General features: G+C 41.5%; 2 protein-coding genes across 2 annotated transcripts; both read left to right on the top strand.

Annotated features, from left to right (window-relative positions):
* Nucleotides 1-5,268: 5,268 nt before the first annotated feature.
* LOC115381988 (proproteinase E-like) lies at nt 5,269-8,918 on the top strand. Its single transcript, XM_030083633.1, has 7 exons — nt 5,269-5,311; nt 5,381-5,469; nt 5,540-5,637; nt 5,803-5,931; nt 8,070-8,206; nt 8,444-8,586; nt 8,697-8,918. The coding sequence occupies exons 1-7, from the start codon at nt 5,269-5,271 to the stop codon at nt 8,916-8,918; spliced, it is 861 nt and encodes a 286-aa protein (XP_029939493.1).
* An 8,321-nt stretch (nt 8,919-17,239) lies between these two features.
* On the top strand, nt 17,240-22,264 carry slc34a2b (solute carrier family 34 member 2b). The gene is made up of 13 exons (XM_030083632.1): nt 17,240-17,354; nt 17,779-17,826; nt 17,918-18,049; nt 18,133-18,261; nt 18,382-18,525; nt 18,636-18,747; nt 18,837-19,032; nt 19,291-19,386; nt 19,646-19,757; nt 20,312-20,479; nt 20,751-20,867; nt 20,951-21,075; nt 21,728-22,264. The coding sequence occupies exons 2-13, from the start codon at nt 17,781-17,783 to the stop codon at nt 22,262-22,264; spliced, it is 1,914 nt and encodes a 637-aa protein (XP_029939492.1). The 5' UTR covers nt 17,240-17,354; nt 17,779-17,780.
* Nucleotides 22,265-23,545: the final 1,281 nt, after the last annotated feature.

The raw sequence follows: 23,545 nt of genomic DNA, 5'->3' as shown, positions 1-23,545 counted from the left end.
CCAAATGTACAGCGACATAACAGCAAGCAACCGTGTTTAGTTCAACACTCTGATTCTTTATGCAAAATATATAAAGCTAATGTGAAATTAAACTGCCTCCTTCTGGAGGAAAGAAAGACGCCACCAACAGAGAAAGAATGGAGCTGAGTGTGGGAAAAATAAAGCCATGCTTGAAAAAATAATTACTCATCATTTCACGAGCGAGTAAATGTTTCACGAAGTTCTCAGAACCAACATCTGCTGCAATAATTGGATTATTCCCATCCCATCCGTCCAGACTGAGAGCAGCAGCAGCAGCACAGGACTGCATGTCAAAAAGCCCAGCTCAAGGCTACAGTTTGTGCAGAGCTACTTGCAGACATAGTTATCTTTGACTGGAGCCTTCAGGAAAACTTCACTCTGCCTCTCAACTGCCAGCAAACGTCCAGAGCAAATGCAGAAGAGGACGAGAAGGATGGTGGTCAAACAGCCAGAGGGGGAGTGTCGGGGGAAAGTCACGGGTATGACTGATCACAAGATGAAATTCTACCATTTCTAATGAGATGTGTTTTCAGACACAGATGGGAAGTGTGTTTTCTCACCCTTTTTAAAGTCAGTATGAAGTAGACCTCTATATGATTTGCGATATGCCTGTAAGGATGGAAGATAACCCCTCTGGTCGAGCTATGCCTCTTTATTACTTATTGTTACCACTGAAGGGATGGAAATTGATTTTCTCTGCATAATGGATACTTTATTACCTACTGAGTTCCAGTAATTAACTCTAAGTCCACACTCAAGCTGTTCACCATTGGTAAATTCTGATGGAGTTCGGGATTTGAGGCGTATTGTTGTCAGCAGCAGGTCTACAGCCGATAAATGACCTCTTTTGATGAAAGCTGCTTAGGGGATTCTTTGTATCAGAAACATCTATTATTATATCATTTTTAATACATTTTAATGTTATTAACAATATGTGGTTATATTAAAACATTCAGCACAGTTCCTCCTTCTACTGTCCTTCTTCTATACCCCACACAGGCTTCACGTTAAGCTGAGCTAAATTTTTAACAGCTTATTTCAAAATTAAAAACATGACAGCATGCAATAATTTTTCACTTATTTCAATCATTCCTTCCTGAATTTTTCCCTCTTGGCTCTGAGGCTGTGTCTAATCAAGGTCGGGGTCATTTGCTGCATTATCTAGTTAAAATAGAGTAGTAGAGATCGCTTCACCTACTTGTTGACTAAATCAATTCTAAATCAAACTACTTCTGGGAAATTATTGAAGTTATTTATACTTTGATTAATTAAATTGTGTAAAATTTTAATGTATTTAAGTGCATTTATATTTTTATGGTAAAAAAATATAACAATAATGGAAAAAAAACTGTCATTATCTGCTGACAGGCACTAATGTTTTTTAAATTTGCATCTGTGTGGTTTGCTTTAGCAAAACATAAATTCAGCGTCCAGAACTCAGATAATTGTACCTAAATGCCTATTTTCTGTCTGAAATGTGGGCTTGTTCTAATGTTCAGTTTATACTGTTATGCTGATTTCAGTCAGGTAAACAATGAAATAAAGACTTGTTAAAAATAAGACGGGATTTGTTTACATCACTGTTAATATGTCATGAATTCTGAATTAATTAATTAATTAGAAGTAACGTGAAAATCACATTAGAAAATACATCTGTAACAGAAAAGCGTGATTTAGATAAGAAAAAAATGTACAAACACACACAAAAGTAGAGAGAAACGTGAAAAATACAGAAGCAAACATGGTCCACCTGGATATTTTAGAACATCAGGCACCACAGTCTGATCTGCTGTAATGAAATTCACATTCTGTCCCCATTTGGCCGAGTATTGCTCCTCCCACTCACAAGACATGTCCGCTTGGTTCCTCAAGGTTCTCACTGTGACTTCTTCTCTCATCATTTAGGCTGTTCCAGCTGAAGCAGAACTCCAGACCAGAAGTGTTTTTAATGCCATCATGAAGCCAGTTAGTATTGAATTGTGAAATTCCCATCTGAGGTGAATCTCTTCACCCACTCAGCTCTACAACCTGGTTAGAGTCCAGGAAAAACACCTGAGAACCTTAAACTGGATCCCTTCTTCGTATTTCCGTTGATCCCTCTCCTCGTGTGTCACACCAGCGTTCAGATGTGCTGACCAAGTCAACTCAGCTGTCTGAGATCTGGAAACCGTCTGGGAAAGTAGAAGTACATAAAATAAATGGTGGCTTCACATCTCAAATCTGTATTTTGGTGATCTGAGAGAGACAGCTGAGGTTCTTTTCCTTTCCTAACCATATAATTCCTTTTGCTATCCAGTCTTTCCATAAAGATTCAGCACATAAGCACATATCTTACAAATAAGATAAATTATATCATTGAAAAAAGCCCTCGTGAGTAATAAAATGGTCGTGAAAACTTATCAATTAATTTCTTCACTTCATTGCAACATTTCAGCTTGCCTGAATGTCTTACAACACCAATAAGCTGAAGATATTTTATTGCTATACTGCAATTATATAAACTATTGTGTGCCTTTCCACGGTTACCAGAAGTAAAGTGTTCTCTGAGAATAAACTTTATCTTTATAATGTAATTGAACTCTGCTCTGCTGAATAAAAGTCCCAACATGCTGGATGACATATATTTTTTTTCTCTTTATATTTTATAACCTCCCTCCCTGCGCATTTCCTGTCACAGTTTCTGCAGCCACGAGAGTTCTCCACTGTTTTACATATCAACAGACATCGGAGGCACGGCTGCTAAATGAAAAATAGTAACAATAGAGCTCAGCTGGTTTAAAAACAGTTATATTTAATGGAGAATAGTTTTTTTTTTTTACCTGGATAAAACATTAATTGGAAGCTAAACCAAACCAAACAATTATGTGAAGAAAAAAAAAATCAGTATGGTATCTTTACTCTCTTGAGGTGAAAAATGATATCATGGAGTAACTGATGGGCTGTACGTTTATTCTGCCTATTTTATCCTTCTGTTAATGACTGCCGGTGGCTGGAGGGAGACTGAATATTGGCCACTTGATGTGACAGAGCAGTAAGTGTGATTTATGTTTCAGGGGTCTAATTGGCAGCATTTCCTCTGTCTCCAGGCTGCTCTCGTCAGATTTTTTGACATATCTGAAAACCTGGGGAGATATATACTTGGCCTTAAACTGCGCTGGCTGCTCTCGGATGATTTATCTCCGTCTCCAGCAACCGCTGAATAAAGAGCAGGCCTGCTTCTGTGGCTAACTGTATTTCTCTTTGGAAATATCGATTTACATAGTTCAGCAGAACAATGTCTTGATGGAATTTAGTTTTTTTTATTTTTTTTCTTTCCCACCAAGTGAAAAAAACAATGAATTGGTTATTGCTGCAAGCGGTTTGGGAACATCTCGTTTGCTCTTATGCCGAGCCAGATTTTGCCAGCCATTTCATCATAAATACATTCTGCTGTGAAATATTTTGTAATGTGATTCCTCAATCAGTCATTTTCTGATAAAGTGGAGAACGGCTTGACTGTTTCTGAACCTGGCAAGACTTTTCTCTCTGAAATGGCATTCGGGACGCACGTCCACCTTCCGGTTAAATTTACTGATATTATTGATTTACTTTATGGCAAAATAAATATGCTTCCACGTCCATTACTACTGAATGTCCACTTTGTCTTTAAAGTTTACCTGAATTTCATTCTTTTTTTCTTTGTCTTAACAAGATAAATACAAAAACCTGTGAATGCTGTTATTCCTATCAATACTCTGCTGTTCAGTCCAATCTGTCCATCATAAATAACACTATAAGCAGACATTAAAATGATTTAAAAAGAACCACTGATTGTTTTTCACACAGTTTAACTTTATAGGATTTATTGTTTCGAACTGGCTCATAATAAATGCTGCCTCCCACCTGAGTGACCTTTAGCGGCTCATTCAGAGCGAGCTCTGAGTTCTGCAGCCCTAATCAGGATTATTCACAGTTCTGTCACTGCAGCCTTATGCAAACATACAGCACATGTCTGCTTCATAAATCTCCACACAGTATCTGGTATGGGGAATTATCCTAACATGGCAAGAAAACAAGTGGAGCATTTTAGCTGTTGAGGCACTATTGATTTGATTTGCCCTCTAAAAGGGGGAAATTTATAGATGCGCAGCGCCTTCTCCAGAGAGCGATATTAGTTTTTCTCGGGGGGAAAGGATACTGTCGGAGCGAGGCGTGAAGAATTGGGTCCAGATTCAGCTGCAGCATGGGCCCCATTGTGAATGTATAACATGTTATTAATGGAGAGAAAGTTGTTACAGGGGCTATTTCTCCTGAAGGTAAACCCAACGCCGTCCCGTTCTGTGGTCGCAGGAGGAAAATTTATTCCTCGCTCCACGCTGTGCAGCGAGAGACCGCTGACAATACCAAAACCCTGGTCTCCCCTTCGGCCTGGGTTTCTTCTTCACCTAACCTGAGTTGCCTCCTCGTCCGCTTTCATTCTCACTTTGCACAAGCAGCAGTTTCCCTTTAAAAACACTGTTTTCATTCTTCCATAATGCAAAGTGTTGACAGAGTACCTGGCTGTGGAGATGTTTTATGTTTCAGAGGCTATCACGGCTGTTACACTGCACTTCCTGGACTTTACACTTTAGTTAGAGTCAGCTGTGTGAATTTCTTTCTTATTTTCTTCCAGCTATGAGAAGCTCAGTTCTGCCTAAACACGCATGAAGCTCACTTTCTGTTTAATTAAAAAAAACTATGTCAACTTTCAGATTTCAAACTGAATGTAGGTATGGCACAGTTGTTGGAAATTAAATATGGATTACATGCTAGTTATGTGTCTTATCTTTATGTTTTTTTATGACTAATCTCAAGAGAACATGTTATGAAATATATAATTCCTCACCTAAAACAATCTTGAACGTTAAAAAGGCTTTTTGCAGTCTGTTCTTTGCATAGAAAAAAATGTCCCTCATAGCCATGAGATCTATATGAAAACACATGCAAGCTGGAAATCTTGTATAAGTGAACTGTTCAGGCTACTAATCAGCTAAACCTGGTCACAAATGAGAAGCCGCTCATGTGTTCTCATCAGCATTGCCGCTCTGTTCAGCCCTGCCGACTGACTGATGCATCTGTGGAGCAGCCACTTTTTTCTCAGAGTCAATCGGCAGCAGACACTGATAACGGCGTCGCTCGGCCTGCGTTTGTGCTGACAGACAAACGGAGCCGATATAAAAGGGTCGTTGGGGCCTCGGAGAGAGCGTACATGTCCGTCACGCTGACTCCATGATGCAGACGCTGGTCCTCCTGCTGCTACAGGCAGCATATGGTGAGTGAGAGGAAAACCCTGACATGAAGCTCTGAGGGCACTGACCTGTGAGTTCCTCTGTCCTTGCAGTTTTTGGCTGCGGCACTCCAGCTGTTCCACCCCAGACTGGTCGGGTTGTGAACGGAGAGGACGCTCGTCCTCACAGCTGGCCTTGGCAGGTAAACATTGCTGCATGATCTCTGCTTCAGAAAGACAGTGAATCCTAAATCCTCCTCTTTTTTCCCCCAGATCTCCCTGCAGGTGAAACACGGCAGCCGTTATCATCACACCTGTGGAGGCACTCTGATTGCTCCTCGCTGGGTGCTGACTGCTGGACACTGCATCTGGTGACTACCTACACTGCAGAATCAAACACTGACCAGTGAGAGTGAGCCACAGCGCTCGAAGAATGCTCGAAAAAGGAACAGCGTAATCATCGTGGGGCAGAAACGCAAAGAGCGAGAATGTACTGTACTGAAAAGTCCGTTGATGTGATAAAATGTGTCCGGCAGGCCCGGAGATGTGTACAGAGTGGTGCTGGGAGAGCACGACATGAGCAGGCAGGAGGGAACCGAGCAGGTCAGGGATGTGCTGCGTATCGTCGTTCACCCCAGCTGGGATATTGACCATGTGGCCGATGGGTGAGTCAACTCTCACTGCTCCGGCATGAAAAGTGTTGATCGTGTTACAGTTTCCTGGTTTGGATATCCACAGGTTCAGGCGGGATTTCTCCTCTGTAATGGTCGCCTCTGCAGAACAGGGCGCTTTATCTTGAGCACATAAAATGCTGCACGAAAAGGCGAAGCAGCTTTATTTCTACGCCACATTTCAGCTGCAACAATCAGAAGTGCTTTACATGGCCAATAAAGATAAAACGCAGTGTAAACTGAGCGGTTGTTTTACTGAAGCACTGCTGCAAACAAAAAGGACTTTAGCCTCTTTTCAGTTTTTTTTTTTCCCCCCAAATGTTTTGAAAACTCAAAACCAGCTCCTGTATGTTTTGTTCTGACGCTCAAAGCTGAAAATCCAGATATTTATTTCAGGTCTAAACCGTCCAGAGCTCTGTGGACCAGTGTTCTGAAGTTATTTCACTGAGTGACAGGAAGTCAGTGCTGGACCTGAGAGCTGGACTGATGGGGTCTATTATCTTGGCCTAAGAGAGGAATGGAGCATCAGCGCTCTGAATCTGCTGCATCTGTCTGATATATTGATTTTAGGATGACGGTAAAGATAGCATGACAATAGTATAGTCTCCTGAAGAAATATGGCTGAGTTCCTTTCTCTAAATCTATGAAACTCCGGTCATTTATTTAATTCTTTCTCTTGGAGCCGGTTTTGCTCTCTGCCGCTCTGGAGCCACACATTTTAATTCAGCAAAAAGAACATTATAAATGTCTATTATGTATATTTATACTATTAGTTTTATAAATATTGCCACATTGCCATTACAGAGGAAGAAAATACCAAAGTCTTGAAAGCTAAAATTACAGATACTGACAGCTTGAAGGAATATTTCACTTAAAGGCATGTTGAAAACTGTAAGATTTTAAATAAAGGGAAGAAAAATGATTCACAAGTATTTTTTTTAAGATGACAGGAGTTACTAAAGCTGAAAATCCCAATAAGGCTCCAGAGCCACGGCTTCGCGTTAATAATATGGCCGGTTAGACTGAAGTCATCAAGCCGTAACTCAACGTTTATGGCTTTTTCATGGCTTTTTAACCTCACGTACCGAAGGTGATTACTTCTTCTTTTTTCTGTTTTATGTCTTTGTTAAGCAGAAGAAAGTTCTGCTACATCTAAAGCTTGACTTGATTCATCCTGTCGCCTTTGTGGGAAATGCCACGTTTAGCTGTGTTGTTTGTTTATAAAGAGGAAATTTCCTTCACAGAAGAATCTGTTGGTGAAAAAACACAGAGACATGATCATATGCTGCAAACAAAACACAGCTTTCCGCAGTGCCTTCTTAAATTGTTTTTTAAGAAGAAATTCAGCTTAAAAAATAGGATTTTAACATAAACGTTCTGATTTGTAAGTAAATGTTTGAATAGAAGTGCTATAATAGAACATAACCAGGACAAATTCAAAGCTTTGAGAAACATGAGTGTATCTCATCGCTTCTGACTGTAAGAAACAGGACAATTTTATGCAATAAATATTGAATGACGGAGCCTCCATTTGTGAATATTAGAGGCTCGGCTGTTCTGCTAGAGGATTGATCATCAACTAGAAAAACAGGAAGTCCGGTTTAGGGCCAAATGTGTGTCTCACACACTCACCATTTTGTAGCTGGCAGCCCAGCAAGCTTTGTTTGTTTATATTTTAATATATTTTTCAGTTAATTATATGGAGGGACAGTTGTTTGCAGCCTTGTACAGTTGCTCTTTTAGCAGGTGACAGATGTTGTGACAGATGTGAGCAAACATGATAACATTATTGCTGTTAAAACCTTCAGGGTGAAGGTTTTGTTGAAATCTCAACAGTATTTTTAATTGACTCTGTGATAAATCGTGGTTGTCAGAGTTGATGGAGCATTTCTAATAATTTGTCAATCATTCTTTATCACGAGTCAAAACAGAAAATGCGTCTTTGACGCAACAGCGACGAAGGCAAATAGACATTTGGTTATTCACAGTTTTGGGGAAAAAAAAAAAAACGTGAATCAATCTAAACTGCAGACAATCAAACGATCTGACAGGCGGATCCTGACATTATAAATAGTGCTTTCACCTCCCCAGTCATTGAGAGTCTCACGGTGCGCCTCGTGTGTCTGCCTCAGAAACGACCTGGCGCTGCTGAAGCTGGATAAGAGCCCCGTCATGAACGACAGCGTTGCCCTGGCTTGTCTTCCTCCGGATGGAGAGATCCTTCCCCACGGGACGGCGTGTTACATCAGTGGCTGGGGGAACCTTTACAGTAATGTCTGCTCTTCTGTCGCACGCTGATTAGCTTCTTTGATCCGTCTTCGCCGAAGCACAATTCATTTATGCGCAGCTCAGTTTCAACAACACCCACTGGAACAGCATCCGCTATCTGCTTAGAATTGGTTACCATTCCAAGTAACTTTCCCAAAAGCTGCTGCGTATTGACGCGTGAAGCGTCTGTCGAGATGTAATTAGATTTTTGAGCGGCATTATCCTCTTTGTGCGTCAGCTCACGGCCCCATGCCCGATAAGCTGCAGCAGGCCCTGCTGCCGGTGGTGGAGCACAGCGTGTGCAGTCGCAGCGACTGGTGGGGCATCAACGTCAAGAAGACCATGATCTGTGCAGGAGGAGACGACGTCTCTGGATGCAACGTGCGTGAAAACATCACAGGAAAGCGGCTTTGGCCTGTCAGAGCTCCGCCGCCATGCAGTCGAGTGGAAGGCCATTCACTGACGAGGTTTCCGCCCTTCTTCTGTCTCAGGGAGACTCCGGCGGTCCCCTGAACTGCTTGGGGCAGGACGGACGCTGGTTTGTCCAGGGAGTGACCAGCTTTGTTTCCTCCCGTGTCTGCAACGAGGTGAAGAAGCCCACCGTCTTCACCCGCACCTCTGCCTTCGCCGAGTGGCTCAGCCAGGTAACTGAACCGAGTCTGCTGTTCCGTTTGAGGTTGAACGCCGCCTCGCCCCGAACCGCAAGCTTGTGAAGAGACACAGAAATGCACGGCAGCCACTCCTGATGAATAAATTAACCACTCTGTCTCTTTAGATCATGGTGAAATACTGAGGATCTGCTGCCCGAGTCCAACTGATGAACCACATCCAAGTAATGAGATCCCATCTCCGTGTCCTCTCCGACCTCCTGCAGGTCTAACGTCAGGATCAAAGACTGACTTTGCACATGAGCGCAGAATGACGCACCGCATTTCAATGTTAAACTGATACTCAAAACTGAAATGTTTTGTTTTTTTTTAATGTTGATATCGGCAGAAATAAACTAGTTCTCAACCAGAATCAGCCGCTGACTTCCTTCTTTTCCACGTCTTGAAAACAACTTCTGAGACCGGCACGGAAAGATTCGTTTCTTATTTGGCTTCTACTGGTTGTGTGATAAGAGGAAGGAGGAATGGCTGCTCGTCGATGCGTGCAGAGGACATATTAATCAGTATTTCCTATCAATCGCCTCCAAGGTCAGCCAGGTGTCGGCGCCGTCAGACAGCTCGCCGTCTGATGGCCGCATGTGAGAGCCAAGAGGGAACGCAGCCTTTCCCATCAGATAAATAACGGCAGTATTTCACATGGCGATGCACGGCTTCAGCCGCCCGCTGCATCTGATGGCAGGAGCATCTCTGAGCCCCTCTGACAAACACCCATCCCGTTTCCCACAACACACTGTTTTTTCCTCTTCTTCTTCTGCATGAAAGACAATGACGATCACACAAAAAACTTAACACCCTGTTGAAATTCTTGTCAATCTCACTCTTCATTGAATGCAAATGTAATAAAAAAAAAAATTGATACTGAAATGGTGGCATTGACAAAACTGTAAATCTTTGGTGTGGCAGCATATAAATTTCTCCAAAATTGATATGAGATATGTCGAGTGGTTATCGGCGCGACTGTGGAAAAGGTTCAAGCTGAACTCCGCTACTGAGAGCAAAGTTCAGTCTCGTTTCAAAGGTTCAAGTGAGCCAAAATATCAGGCGTCTCTTGTTTTCAAGTAGATGTTTGTCAAGTTTTATTCAGTTACCACGCACACACACTCCCTCTGAGCCTGACAATATTGTTCCTAATTAATGCCTTTTTCTTTCCTTTTTTCTCTCTCCTAATTTTTTAGGATCCTGATTTGTTTTCTGTTTTTTTTTTTTTGGCAATTATTAGTTTTTTCCAACATCATGCCAATTTTGTTATTTTATACAATGGTAATTTCTACTGTCAATAACTTTTTAAAAAACTTGAAATTAACTGAGAGGTCATAATATTTAGATAAAATATGTGCAATAAGGATGCATTTTCCTAAGCCGACCCAGAATTTAGAATTGTTATAATATATTTGATATGGGGATTTCTTTGAGGAGTTGTGATTATTATATTGATTTAAAAAGAAAAACTGAAATTTTTGTTGCTGAAAAATATTTGTAACTCACAAAAAAAAATTCAAACTATTGCAACACCAGAGTGTTCCCTTTGATCACATATTTTTCATAAATACAGTGCAGTTTTTGGGGGAATTAACTACCAGATATGAGTAGGTAATGTTAAACTAAAGGTAGGTAACACCACATAAAGCAAGAGTAAACTCTTAACATGCCTTTTGATTTAATGGGCTTCCTTCTTATTATTGTTAATATTATTATTGTTATTACCAAAAAGAAGAAGAAGAAGAAGAAGAAGAAGAAGAAGAAGAAGAAGAAGAAGAAGAAGAAGAAGAAGGTTGGTCTGACTATGAAAACACAACAAACTTTAAATTCCAGTCTGAGTAGTTTGTCTGAGAGTGTGACTTGTATCATAATTCTGTAATTATGTCATTTTATTATTTCATAATAAAAACCTTTCTTGAGACACATAAAAGCTTCAGAGTGGGACATCTGCATCTTTACACCGTAGAAAATGCGACACATCAGCTTCAACCTCTGAATTCATTTCTGACATCCAAACCTCAAAACCATTAAAACACACACACACACACACACACACACACACACACACACACACACACACACACACACACACACACACACACACACAACATCAGCCTCAGCCCAGGAGATCCAGAAGTGCTAAAATACTAACGTTTTCCCAGATTTTTATAATTAATTCTCGCAGCACTCATTGGCGGCGCTATAGCTGCGACCCAAGTCATAACCAAATGTTTTGTAGCTTTGGAAAAGCTTTTCCAGCTACCTCAACCAGTTGTTTGTGTTCATCAGATAAAAAGCTCAGGATGTTTTAAATGTTCTGGCTGAGTTAGCTGAAAGATTCCTCCTTTGGTTACAGCTTAAGCAGTTTTTAAAGGTTGATTTTAAAGTTGGAGAAGCAACTTTGCACTGAAGTATACATGAAAATAGTCTTTAAATTCACAGTGTAACGTGTACTCCAGCTCCAGAAGGACCCAGACTACAACGTTATCTAATCTGTGTTTAACTGTGGAGGAGGAGCTGTTTATTACACCGCAGGTGCATCTTGTCTTTTTTCTTTTTTAACCACTTCATTTAAAGTTAATGCTGTTGTTGTTGCTCCATAAAACTTTGGTACAGACCAGCTAGCCTCGGCCGGGTTTTGGGTTTTTTTGTGCAGCATGCTGTGAAGTGGGGAGCGCTGCGGAAGAACGCTCCGGTTTCAATCATTCAAGCAGTGTTTGCTTTTTTCCTTTCAGCCTCCCTCCATACTCTGACAACGTGCTTTTGGTGTTAATTGGTAACCTTGACCGGATGTGTGACCTGCCCACTTTTAATCCCTCTCAGTCTTACCTGTGCTAGTCCCCGATGATAAAGTGCCAGAAGATCAATAGATTTCTGTTCACTCGTTATTTATTCTGATATGCAGCAGATAAAGCTGAGCCTGCTTGTTTTGGCATTATGCTGTTGGAGTACCACAATACAACATCTCTAAATATTGGCTCGAGCGACCTGTGCTCATGAAAAACTCAAGTATCTCAGTTGTTTTATTTTTCATTTGTAACTCCAGTATTCTGTCAAATGCAGTGTTGTCGTCTTGATACTCGCACCGAACAACTGCCTCATGCTGTGAAACATACAACCAAGTGTCCAGTACACACCAGAAAATTACTGCTGCATTACAAACACACAGGGGCCAGGATTTTTTCTGCCTTTGACAGGTTTTTAATGCAAGTCAAGCAAAGCTTTAGCTATTTAGCTGCCCCCATCTGCTGGTGCATGCGGGTATTTCATTCAGCAGACAGGGGACACGCTGCATTGCTCACAGCTGCAGCCTGCACTGACCATGCAGCACTTGTAATTAGCTTTAGTTGAAGTTTATTTACTAGAGATTCTTAAATTGCAGCCTCCTATTTAGAAAGAAGAGATATAGATGCTAAAGAGAGAAGAGCAGTTCTCACCTGTGGGTGGAAAAGGTCCACAGCATAGTGGCGAGTTTTGGGCGTTGTCCTTTCAGTTAGCTGCGGTCAAGAAGTTCAGTCTTTGTTGTGTTTTTCCACCCACTCACGCTGCCACTCCTATCGTCCTCGTTGGACTAGCAGACTGTGAATTTAACTTTTAACAGTTGGTCAGTTGTTACTTCAGCATTTTCAGTTCAACAAGAGAAAAAGAAAAAAGAGGCACCATCTATAGAACAACAGGCTCATTCTGTTTTCATGGACTGAGCAAAGATGAGAAACTTTGTGCTTTCTCACACTGGACAAACAGTTTTCCAGCTTCAGTACATATCTATGTAGGATAACAGACAGGACATTCGGGGGACTTTTTGCTTCATTGCACTGTTGATGTAAGATTGAATCCTTCAAATAGTTTGATTTATATATATATATATATATATATATATATATATATATATATATATATATACATACATATATATATATATATATATATATATATATATATATATATATATATATATACACACACACACACACACACAAACACACACACACACACATATATATACACACACACACACACACACACACACACACACACATATATATATATATATATATATATATATATATATATATATACATACATATATATCCTGTTAATGTGCATATATCAGGATAATGGAATACAATTTTAGCTTTTATCAAAATCTGTTGTAATTCTAACCAAATTGAAATTGGAAAGTTAAAAAGAAAGAAGAAAAGCATTTTCTTTCTACTTTCCTTCCCCAAAAAGCCACATTTAAACCCATCTGTTCGTTTTTTTTGTTTTTTTACTGTGGATCTCAGTGAGGATATTTGAGCTATTAATGAATCTGCAGGATCCTCCTCTGTTCAGGGTCTGGGGCCCCGACTGGAACTCAGCACCACCTTGGTTCTTGAAACACAATAAACTACATGTGACTTGCACCACAAAAAGCAAAGGCCGTTAAATGTGGGCGCGCATGCTGCAGCGCGGCGAGCACGGCGGACATTTAGCTGAGACATTTAGCAGACTAAACTCACAATATTGGCCCATCTCAGAAACAGAGTGTTACTCAACTCATTACTGAGATTTAGTTTTCCTGTCCCTTCTCCAAAGTGCTCACATGTTTTCATGAGTGTTAAACTCTGTTTTTCGATAAAACATGATGAGATTCATAATTGACCTGAATCTCAAGTCAGAATTGTGAATCTCTCACGGTTGTTGTCTGTTTTCAAAGGAACAAGTTAGAAAGCGCTGTTTGGGTCGGGTTCATCAGTCCTGGAGAGGGACGCTGACCTTTCCATCACACCCACGTCCAGCCCGTCTCACCACCCTCAGAGATACGACCAGTTTGGACAAGTTCTAACAGCGGCGTTTTATGGTTTTATAAGGTACAGCGTAACGAAGTGCTACAGGGTGGCCCACCTTTGCACAAACTGCTCGACTCCGAGTGCCAGCATGGCAGGAGAGGTGGCATCTGTCCCGAGGACAGTCGACCACCCTAAGAATGTATACTGGAGACTGAGGAAAACTCAGTCCAAATGTGAACGCAGAGCTGAAACAGGAATGTAAGGGTAGTACATGTTCCAATCAGACAAACCCACAGGTTTTTTTTTTTTTTTTTCAGAGGGCGAGCCATCTGATACATAATTACAGACAAGTATTTTGATTAGCATGTGGGCGGAGGGACAATAGAGGCAGCATTCCAAAGGTTGAAGCTATACCTCAGCTGATCTCTCCATCATATGTAGGTCTCCTGCAGTCACATGGGACAGAGAGCGTTGCATCAAACCTAATAAGTTTAGTCAATGAATAACCCTGAGAACTGTAAAGTATAGAGGAGTCTTTCAGATGAGGCCTTCAGGCCCGGTCATAAAGGTCACGGCCACAAACAGCGCTGTGGAGTCGCATGCGGCGTCCAGCGTTACAGCGCCACAGAGCCACGCACACGCACGCTACAGCTTCACAGTAGCAGATACACACACACACACACACACACACACACACACACACACACACACACACACACACACACACACACACACACACACACACACACACACACACACACACACACGCCAACCAAGCGTCAACAATGGGAATCTGCTTCACCTGTATTGTCCTCCTTTCACCTGCAGGGTAATTAAAGGAATGATTGCTTCCATTACAATGAGTGAGGGCAGTGCTCAAAGACAAAATGAAAAAGTACTGATGATTTACCACCCTCAGCCAGGATAATATTACCCACCTCTCTGTCTTTTCAGTGACTGCTAAGCTTGTCAAATAATGGTGGGACTGAAATCTCTGCTGAATGTGGTGAGAGACAATGAAAAATAGGAATAAAAAAATGATTTGAAAGGTTTTTAAAAGTGTTTCATATAAGTTTTTTTTTTCAATCAAGAATAAAAAGACAGAAGAAAAGTAGAAAAGTTGATGAATTAATTTCCGTTTTTTGTACATTTGTTACATTAAAAATAAGGGTTATACTTTTTAATAAATCACAAACTTCTTATTTGTAAATGTGCTTTTAGGTCATCTTGGAGTTTATCATTATCATATGCATTTGTATCTGTTCAAAGTACAGAGCGAGATATATTTTTCTCTGATATTTCTGTTTATTTGTTGATGCGGTTGTGTTGCTGAACACTGTGTTCCTGATGTTGCGTGCCATGGCGAGGCACTTACTGGTGCTGTAGCTTTGTGTATAATGTTGTAATGCTGTATAATGATTGATTGCTTGTCAAACTGTCTTGCTTTGAAGCTGTAAAACACAATCAGAGTTTCTTTTAGTGGTTCAGGCAAACCAAATAAACTGGACATACATGAAATGAATTAGAACCTTTATATTTCAGTTTTGGTTTTTTGTTGTTGTTGTTTTGTTTTAATTACTGTTGGTGTAAGGGTTGAAGATTTTAAAAAAGAAGACTTTCATAAACTTGTAACAAAACATTGACAGTGATGAGAAAATACACGTCTAAAAGCTGCACATAAGAAGTTGAATAAAGTGAATAAAGTTGACTTGATTCATGTAAAACTGTTGAGTCTCGGAGAAGAAGAAGAAAGGAAGAAGAAAATCAGTTCAGATGAAAATGTGCACAAACACACACACACACACACACACACACACACACACACACACACACACTGCACTATTTCCATGTGAAAAAAATGGCCAAACACATGCTCCAGTAAAAACACAAAACAAAACAAACATCAATCATGAAAAATATGCTTACTTTCACATTCACTTTTGAAGTAAAGTTATTTAAAGTAAAGTTTCCATCAACTCAGTGAACCCTTTTTTATAGGCAGGCATCAAGTCTGCTGCGATAATTTTTGTTGCCGTTTGGGAGTAAATCCAATATGACTCATGTTTAATCATTTACTTATATTCACACCACTTGTTTTAGATGTAATAGTCTGTGATATGACAGTCTGAGCCCAGCGCTATCGGGCAGTATGACCTTAGGCTAATAGTCTGCGCCGTAAAGTGTCCACGTAGAAGCGTGTGCGCTATCTGATGAGCTGTAAACCTGCGTGTGTGTGTGTGTGTGTGTGTGTGTGTGTGTGTGTGTGTGTGTGTGGCATAGCAGAGCTTATAGAAAGATGATACAGATGCCATGCCCCATTTGTACAATGTGCTGCATTTCCGGCACGAAAAGGTGAAAAACTCTCCAGACCATTTTGGAGTGACGCTCTGAAAATTATTGCATCAAAAAAATTAAGATTTTCAGGTCAGAAAGTCTGTTTTCATTAGCATCTGGTTCCCTGAAGGGATGTAAGAAAATATGTTCAGAGGGCTGTTTTCTGATTTTTAATAATGAGGCCACTTCTTCGCATGATATTTACATGAAGTTCATTCAAAGATGCTTTAAAGCACACCTCCGCTGCAAGGATGTCAAATATAAAACAAAACAATATCTCTCTGTAACCTGAGGCAAACATTAAGATAGCCCTCTCAGAGGTTAATTAACATGCTTTGATGTGCCAAAATATATTTCCACAATTAATGGCTTAAAAACAGCTAATTATATATATATATATATATATATATATATATATATATATATATATATATATATATATATATATAAGCGCTTAAACAAAATAACAATGAACACACGCACGGCTGTATGGAAACTCAAAATGCAAGCAAATGAAATCAAGTCTTACAAGACAATTAAAAGTATACATCCAATCTATAAAATTATGTTAGAGATAACTCTTCTGTTTCAGAATGTATGTTCAATGTGATGATGTAAATCCTCACAAATACTAGATTATGAAACAAAAACAATACAATGATATGAGCGTTTTTCCCTCAGTTAATCTGCAAAACAGAATGAGCACTTTCTGTGTGATTAGAGGCAATGCTTGTGGCATGATTTACTCCTTCTGATTCATATGTGGGAGCATTAGACCCGAACAGAAGCAAGTCTCCAGGTATTTATGTGACAGCACCTCAATACTTTATCACTAAACGGTGAAAACAGCTCAGTCTCGTGGGATGGTAATCCCTCTGGACACCCCTGACACCGCGTGACAGGTGAACACGACCAGGTCTACGTTTGTTCACCCTTAAAAAAAAAAAAAAAATAAAAAAATCACAGTAATTTCTCTCAGTCCTGCCTTTCCAGTAACATTCAGGTCCGTGACCACGCGGGGGCGCGTCAGCTGGTGTGAGTGCAGTTACACCTGTAGCGGGGAATGAAGCTGAGAACAGGTGCAAATCTTCGATTTAAAGTTTAGGCTTTTCGTTTATGACCCTACAAAATGCGAGGAACTCGGTGGTATCTCCAGAATAAAGAGGAGAAGCTGGACATCTTCCCTTCGGCTCACAGTTCACTGTGTCACCGGCAGCGTGTGGGCTTTCCCAGCCCCGCGCGCGCTGTGCGTGTGCGTGTGCGTCTAACCTTTGAACCACTGGCGGCGCGTGTTGCGCGCACAGCACTGTTATATAAGCGTCGGCCAAGCCCGACCTGAGCGACAGGTGACCCGCCAGCCGAGGCTCTTTCTCCAGCTCCGGACTCTCCGCCGCAGGTGCGTGAACTCCAGCAGAGCCGCGTTTCTAATAATAACCCGCGGGACGGCGAGACGTCAGGGGTAGTGCGTGAAGGCAGGGAGCGGGCGGCTGCGAGGCGCACCTGCGCTCTCACAAAGGCAGCTGTTTGGAGGTATTTTTACTCCGCTCACTGTGAGAGCTGTAACGGTGATAAGACCGGCTTCCTTTCTTTTTTTAATTCTATTGTGTTTTGAGCGTTTGATCAGCTGCTGCTCGCCCGCAGACAGGAAAAGTTTTCCCCCTTGAATTTCATCCTCCGTCATCTATGCATATATTTAGAAGATTTTGAATTGGAAATGTAAGAAACTTTTAACACCAGCGTTTGCTTCGTTCCTAGAAGTTTTCATTTCGTTCCGTGAGTTGATGGTTTATTGTTTTTGTGACTTTTTCTCTGCTTTGCAGTCATGGCTCCAAGACCAGAAGTGGGGTCCCACTCCTCAGTCTCTCTCGGTAGGCCCTCTTCTCTGGGACATTTCAAACATCTTTGATATAAACTAGTTAGACTTTGTTCCGAACAATCCCTCCTGTCTGTGCCCATCAGGAGACAATGACTCCACTAAAGGATCAGACATACCCCCTGCTCACTCCACCGTGGATCTAGTGAACAAAGACGCTGAAAAAGAGGACCCCTGGGCTCTGCCCGAACTCAAAGACACTGGGGTCAAATGGTCAGGTGAGGCACCTGGACTTTCTGAGCAGTGCTACGCAGATCTCTTCACGGAGCCGGACTGATTCACTTTGTGTTTGGTCAAACAGAACTGGATGGAAAGGGAAAGGTTCTGAGGGTGGTAACATCGGTGGTGAAGTTGGCTTTACTGCTCGGACTTCTTTACCTGTTTATCTGCTCTCTGGATGTTCTCAGCTCTGCCTTCCAGCTCGTCGGAGGTAACACACCATTTAGCTTTAACTCAACACATGAGCGTCATTCCTCCCCTGTCTTTGCTGCATTACTTTGCTACTCTGTGTTGGATTTTATAAGGTTTTCTTGTGTGTGTGTGTGTGTAGGCAGAGTTGCCGGTGACATCTTTCAGGACAATGTTGTGTTATCTAACCCTGTGGCTGGCCTGGTGATCGGAGTGTTAGTCACAGTGCTGGTGCAGAGCTCCAGCACTTCCTCCTCCATTGTGGTCAGCATGGTGTCCTCAGGATGTGAGTTTTCCTCCGTGCGCACTGTATCTACAATTGTAAAGAATCGCTGCTCTATTTAAAGAACGGTTCAGGATACCCGCTTTGACCCTCTTGCCATGTGTCTCTGTTAGTGCTGAGCGTCCAGTCCGCCGTACCGATCATCATGGGAGCCAACATAGGGACGTCCGTCACCAACACCATCGTGGCCATGATGCAGGCAGGAGACCGCAACGAGTTCCGCAGGTAGGTCGAAGCGCGTGCCCGCTACGCTGCAGTAGGACCGTGGATTCCGCCTAGTTCCTGTTCTCAGTGTTGTTTTCCTGCGCTCTCAGGGCCTTCGCTGGAGCCACAGTTCACGACTTTTTCAACTGGCTGTCTGTGCTGATACTTCTGCCCCTGGAGGTTGCCACAGGAGTTCTGTACAAACTCACCCTGCTGATTATTGAGTCTTTCAACCTGGAGACTGGAGAGGACGCTCCCGACCTGCTCAAAGTCATCACAGAGCCTCTCACAAAGTCTATCATCCAGGTAACCATCAGCTGAAGGGAGAGATGGAAGAGAGAGGAGCGTGTTGTGTTATAGCACTCCAACCTCACTGGGAGACGCTCTCAGGTTCTTATGTTCTCGTCTTCAAGAGAACCCAAGATGGAAAAACCTGTGTAGATGATGAACAGATAGATTTTTATTTTTTTATTCTATTTTTATTTATTTATTTATTTATTTATTTATTCATTCATTCATTCATTCATTCATTTTAATCTGAAGTGTCATTTCTTGATTTATTAGCTGGACAAAAATGTGATCTCTGACCTTGCCACTGGAAAGGAAGAAGCCAAAAACAAGAGTCTGATTAAAGTGTGGTGCAAAAAAGAGGAAAACACGGTAAGAAATCAACAAGAGCTGCATCATTGCACATAAAATTATTAGTTGCACATGATAAAGCCATAGTTACTGCTGCTTTTTTCTCCCCTAATGACTGATATTGTCCTGTTGGTACTGTGACCGCAATGATTCTGCAGTTAGATCATACTTTTTTTTGTTTTAAAGTTGTGCAATCACTGAGAGATTAGAATCTACTGTTGCATTAATTACTGCACTATCTGTTGTGTTTGTTTTCAAATATGTTTTTTTCATCTGTCAGACTTTCTGGAATGAAACGGTGAAAGAATGCCCTAATGGCACCTTCTGCTGGACGGTGGGAAATCAGTCGTTCATTGAGAAGAACAAGACTGTCACCGATTACATTCAGAAATGTAAGTAAGCGTTCAGTACTGTCGCTTTTTTTTTTTTCTTAAGAGAACTGGGATCAAAATAGGACATTTTCAATATAATTAGGATTACTTGATCCGCTGAATCTCAGTGAAATATGAGCGAAGCACTCGGCCACAGCCGCCTCCTTTATCAGGGCCCACTGACGTTGGGACAATGACTACCTTTGAGATCGTGACTCAGCTAAAACCCGTCTCCCTCGACCCTTCTACCTGCTCAATAGGTCCATTCATGCTTTTTTCACGGAAGCATTCATGGCCCAAAAAACAACAACAACAAAAGAAAAAATAAAACTAACCACTTCTTTTAGGTATTTTGGCCTGTTTAGAATATTTTTGTCTTGGTTGGTTTTGTAAACTAAGTATGATTTTATTCCACACTGTTTCTTTTACACCCGCAGCAAACAAGAGTTTCCCCACTAATTAACATTATCGCTCCTTTAGCTGAGTTCTTCAACATTCAGTCACACAACACAAGGCTATTTTCAGCAACGGCCGAACATTTAAGTACTGATGGTGTCTTTGTCTATCTTTCGCAGGCTCTCACCTGTTTGTGGATGTGGACCTGTCGGATCTGGCCGTGGGCCTGATTCTTCTGGCGCTGTCGCTGGCCTGTCTCTGCACCTGCCTCATCCTCATTGTCAAACTTCTCAACTCCATGCTGAAGGGACAGGTGGCTGTGGTCATCAAGAAGGTGCTCAACACAGGTAGGACAGTTGTCCGAGGCCGCGTCCCGCCTGTTCGATAGTCTGATTCCGGTGATGATGCTTGATGAGCCACAAAGGCACATCCTTCGTGCTGTCGCTGATCGCTCGCCTCCAGGACCTGGAGTCCAGGGCCCTGTCCTGTTATGTGTCGCGCAAAGCTCAGGCACAAAGACCGTTCTGACAGAAATGTGCTTTTAAAATAAGAGTTGCTTCGAAGCTTTGCAGATCAAATCATAAGCCGTATTGATAACCAGCCGTCTCTCTTCTACAGACTTCCCCTTCCCCTTTGGCTGGGTTACTGGCTATATTGCAATTGTGGTGGGAGCAGGGATGACCTTCATCGTTCAGAGTAGCTCCGTCTTCACTTCAGCTATAACGCCTCTTGTCGGTGAGTCTTTCTCACAACGCCGATTACACCCATTTTTAATTTTATTCAAACTTTCTCATGGTTTTACAATCTTCTCCGATCAGGTATTGGCGTAATTAGCCTGGAGAGAGCGTATCCTCTGACACTGGGCTCTAATATTGGGACAACAACCACAGCCATACTGGCAGCCATGGCTAGTCCTGGAGAAACACTGGCCAACTCTCTGCAGGTGAGTTCCAGATGAGTTCATTAGTTGTTCCAGACGACTTTATGCAGTATATGTGATTGACATTCTACCAAACAATAATAGTTCCAGAAGTCTTTCACTACTTCATGCAAAATGCCAATGTAGCTCAGGCATTTGCTGTCCTTGGACTTTAGAGACTTCCCACGCAGTGCTGCTATATCTTTCACTTTTACTGCTTCAACATTTTATTGGACTTAAGGGAGTTTACATGTGATACCTTTATAAGTCTGAAATTGTACACTCATTAAATCCTTGTCACTGGTATGTCATCCAATTTCTATTGACATTTCCAAGGATATTTACAATCCCATGCATGTATTTTAACCAACTGAGCACATTTTTACTGAATCATATTGAAATATGAGTCATCTTCATAGTGAATTGAAATGCCAGCCGCTCTGACCTTGACAACAATTTTATGACACAGTGCACAGTGTCAAATTACTACTCATCTACTACTAAGGTTTACGACTGAATACAATAAAATGCCATAATAATGGTGAGCTTTTGTTCAATGTTAACATGCGCAGTGCTTTACTTCAAAACTATTAATTTCAGAGAACAAAGAGCACAACTGCCAGTTTGAATTCTTATTGTTTGCACGAGTGTGATATTCTTCTGTCCTTTGTTCTAGATTGCGCTCTGCCACTTCTTCTTCAACATCATGGGCATCTTGCTGTGGTACCCAATCCCATTCACGCGAGTTCCCATCAGGCTGGCCAGAGGCCTGGGGAACAGCACCGCCAAGTACCGCTGGTTCGCCGCCTTCTACCTCTTCCTGTGCTTCCTGGTGATGCCCCTGACTGTGTTCGGCCTGTCGGTGGCTGGCTGGCAGGTCCTGGTCGGCGTCGGGGTGCCCTTCATTGCCCTGGTCCTCTTTGTGATCATCGTCAATGTGATGCAGTCCCGCTGGCCCCGCTTCCTGCCCAAAGTCCTCCGGAACTGGGACTTTCTGCCCCTGTTTATGCACTCCTTGGAGCCGTGGGACGCCGTCATCAGCAAGTCGCTTGGCATCTGCGGGAGATACTGCTGCTGCTGCTGCAAGTGTTGCTCAAAAGGCAAGGAGAAGGAGATGCTGGAGGAGAACCCAAAGAAGCTGGAGGCGTACGATAACCCGGCCATGTCGAAAGGCGATCTCAGGAAGGATTCCTTCTCTGAAACACAGTTTTAATTTGCCTCTGAAAGCAATACTGAATGCAATAACGTATTTGTAATACGCCTGTAATTTGCTCATCACTCCTCTGGTTGCGGTATGCGGTATTGATTCACCTTTGTTGTATGATACATCGAGAACTGTAGTATGCACCGTCTGTATGAGCCAGCAGTGTAAACACAAGTGTTGCACATATAGTGACCTGCTGCTCCTCGGCATGTGATGTTTACTTTATCATGTTTCCAACTCCATTCCGGGATTCACACCATGTGCTATGACTCATCAAAGAGTGGCTCGGAATGTGATCGTCTATTTTTGTATATTTATATGATATGTGAAGAGTGCCTTTTATCCCGTCCTTGAACATTTCACTATCAAATGTTTATTCATGTAGCATTTAAAATATAACGTCATTGAAATGTGTTGCTATTCTTCAGTATTTAACATTATTTGATATTTCTAAATAAAATTAAAAAGAAATATTTTTAAAGTGCTGTACTGTCCTTTTTCTTTTGCATAGTTGATATGCAGCTTGAAGTTTTACATAGCTGTTTTTTTTTTTTTTTTGTTTTGTTTTGTTCTTTCCCATGGGACTAAAATGCATATAAATCTGTTTGATACTCAGCACAGTTACGGTAGATCAGCTTTGTGAATTCAATTCAATTTTATGTGTATTGCACCAAGTGCACCAAGTACAACACAGTCATTTCAAGCACTTTTACGGAGAAAAACCAACAATTGCTGGTGAAAGGTAACTCCCAGGAAGAGCCGCTGAAAGGCATCGGACTACAAAGGAAACTCCCAAAGCAGGAGCCCAGTGTCAGTTTGAGTCGTTAAAATCACTGCCGTTCTTGCTTTCAGAGGACAAAATGTCCCATCGAGTCATTTTAAACACACTTCACAAAAAAAAAAAAAAAAAAAAATCAAAAGATCTAATAAATATTACCAGCCATGAATAATTAAGCATTCTGTAATGTTTGGGTTTCATTTCCTGAATGAATGATAAAATGAGATGTAAATAACAGAAGAACTACACCTGCTCAGTCAAATCAGTATATTAAAGTAATTCAGTAATCCAATATTTTTAAATCTTTCAGTAAATACCATTAAAATTCAAACGAAAACAATTAAAGTCTGTTAAGGCCTCAAAATGGACGGTGCTATGAAAGAAGAGACCGCAACATGTTTGGAAGGATGCCAGGACACTGGAGCAAAGGTCAATTCACAAGATTCATTTTGTTCCTTTTCAAAACACTAAATTCACCTGATCAAGGAAAGGAAAGAAAGAAAACACCCCAG

The sequence above is a fragment of the Salarias fasciatus genome, chromosome 23 (genome assembly GCF_902148845.1).
Source record: "Salarias fasciatus chromosome 23, fSalaFa1.1, whole genome shotgun sequence".
Taxonomy (NCBI): Eukaryota; Metazoa; Chordata; class Actinopteri; order Blenniiformes; family Blenniidae; genus Salarias; species Salarias fasciatus.
Note: the sequence above shows the minus strand (reverse complement) of the source record. Positions and strands in the feature narration are given on the sequence as shown.

Coding starts and splice junctions, on each gene's coding strand:
- LOC115381988 (XM_030083633.1), top strand. CDS start 5,269: ATGATGCAGACGCTGGTCCTCCTGCTGCTACAGGCAGCATATG. Junction 5,312..5,380: donor GCTGCTACAGGCAGCATATG/GTGAGTGAGAGG, acceptor CTGTCCTTGCAG/TTTTTGGCTGCGGCACTCCA. Junction 5,470..5,539: donor CTCACAGCTGGCCTTGGCAG/GTAAACATTGCT, acceptor TTTTTCCCCCAG/ATCTCCCTGCAGGTGAAACA.
- slc34a2b (XM_030083632.1), top strand. CDS start 17,781: ATGGCTCCAAGACCAGAAGTGGGGTCCCACTCCTCAGTCTCTCTCG. Junction 18,526..18,635: donor CAGCATGGTGTCCTCAGGAT/GTGAGTTTTCCT, acceptor TGTCTCTGTTAG/TGCTGAGCGTCCAGTCCGCC. Junction 19,033..19,290: donor TCACAAAGTCTATCATCCAG/GTAACCATCAGC, acceptor TTGATTTATTAG/CTGGACAAAAATGTGATCTC.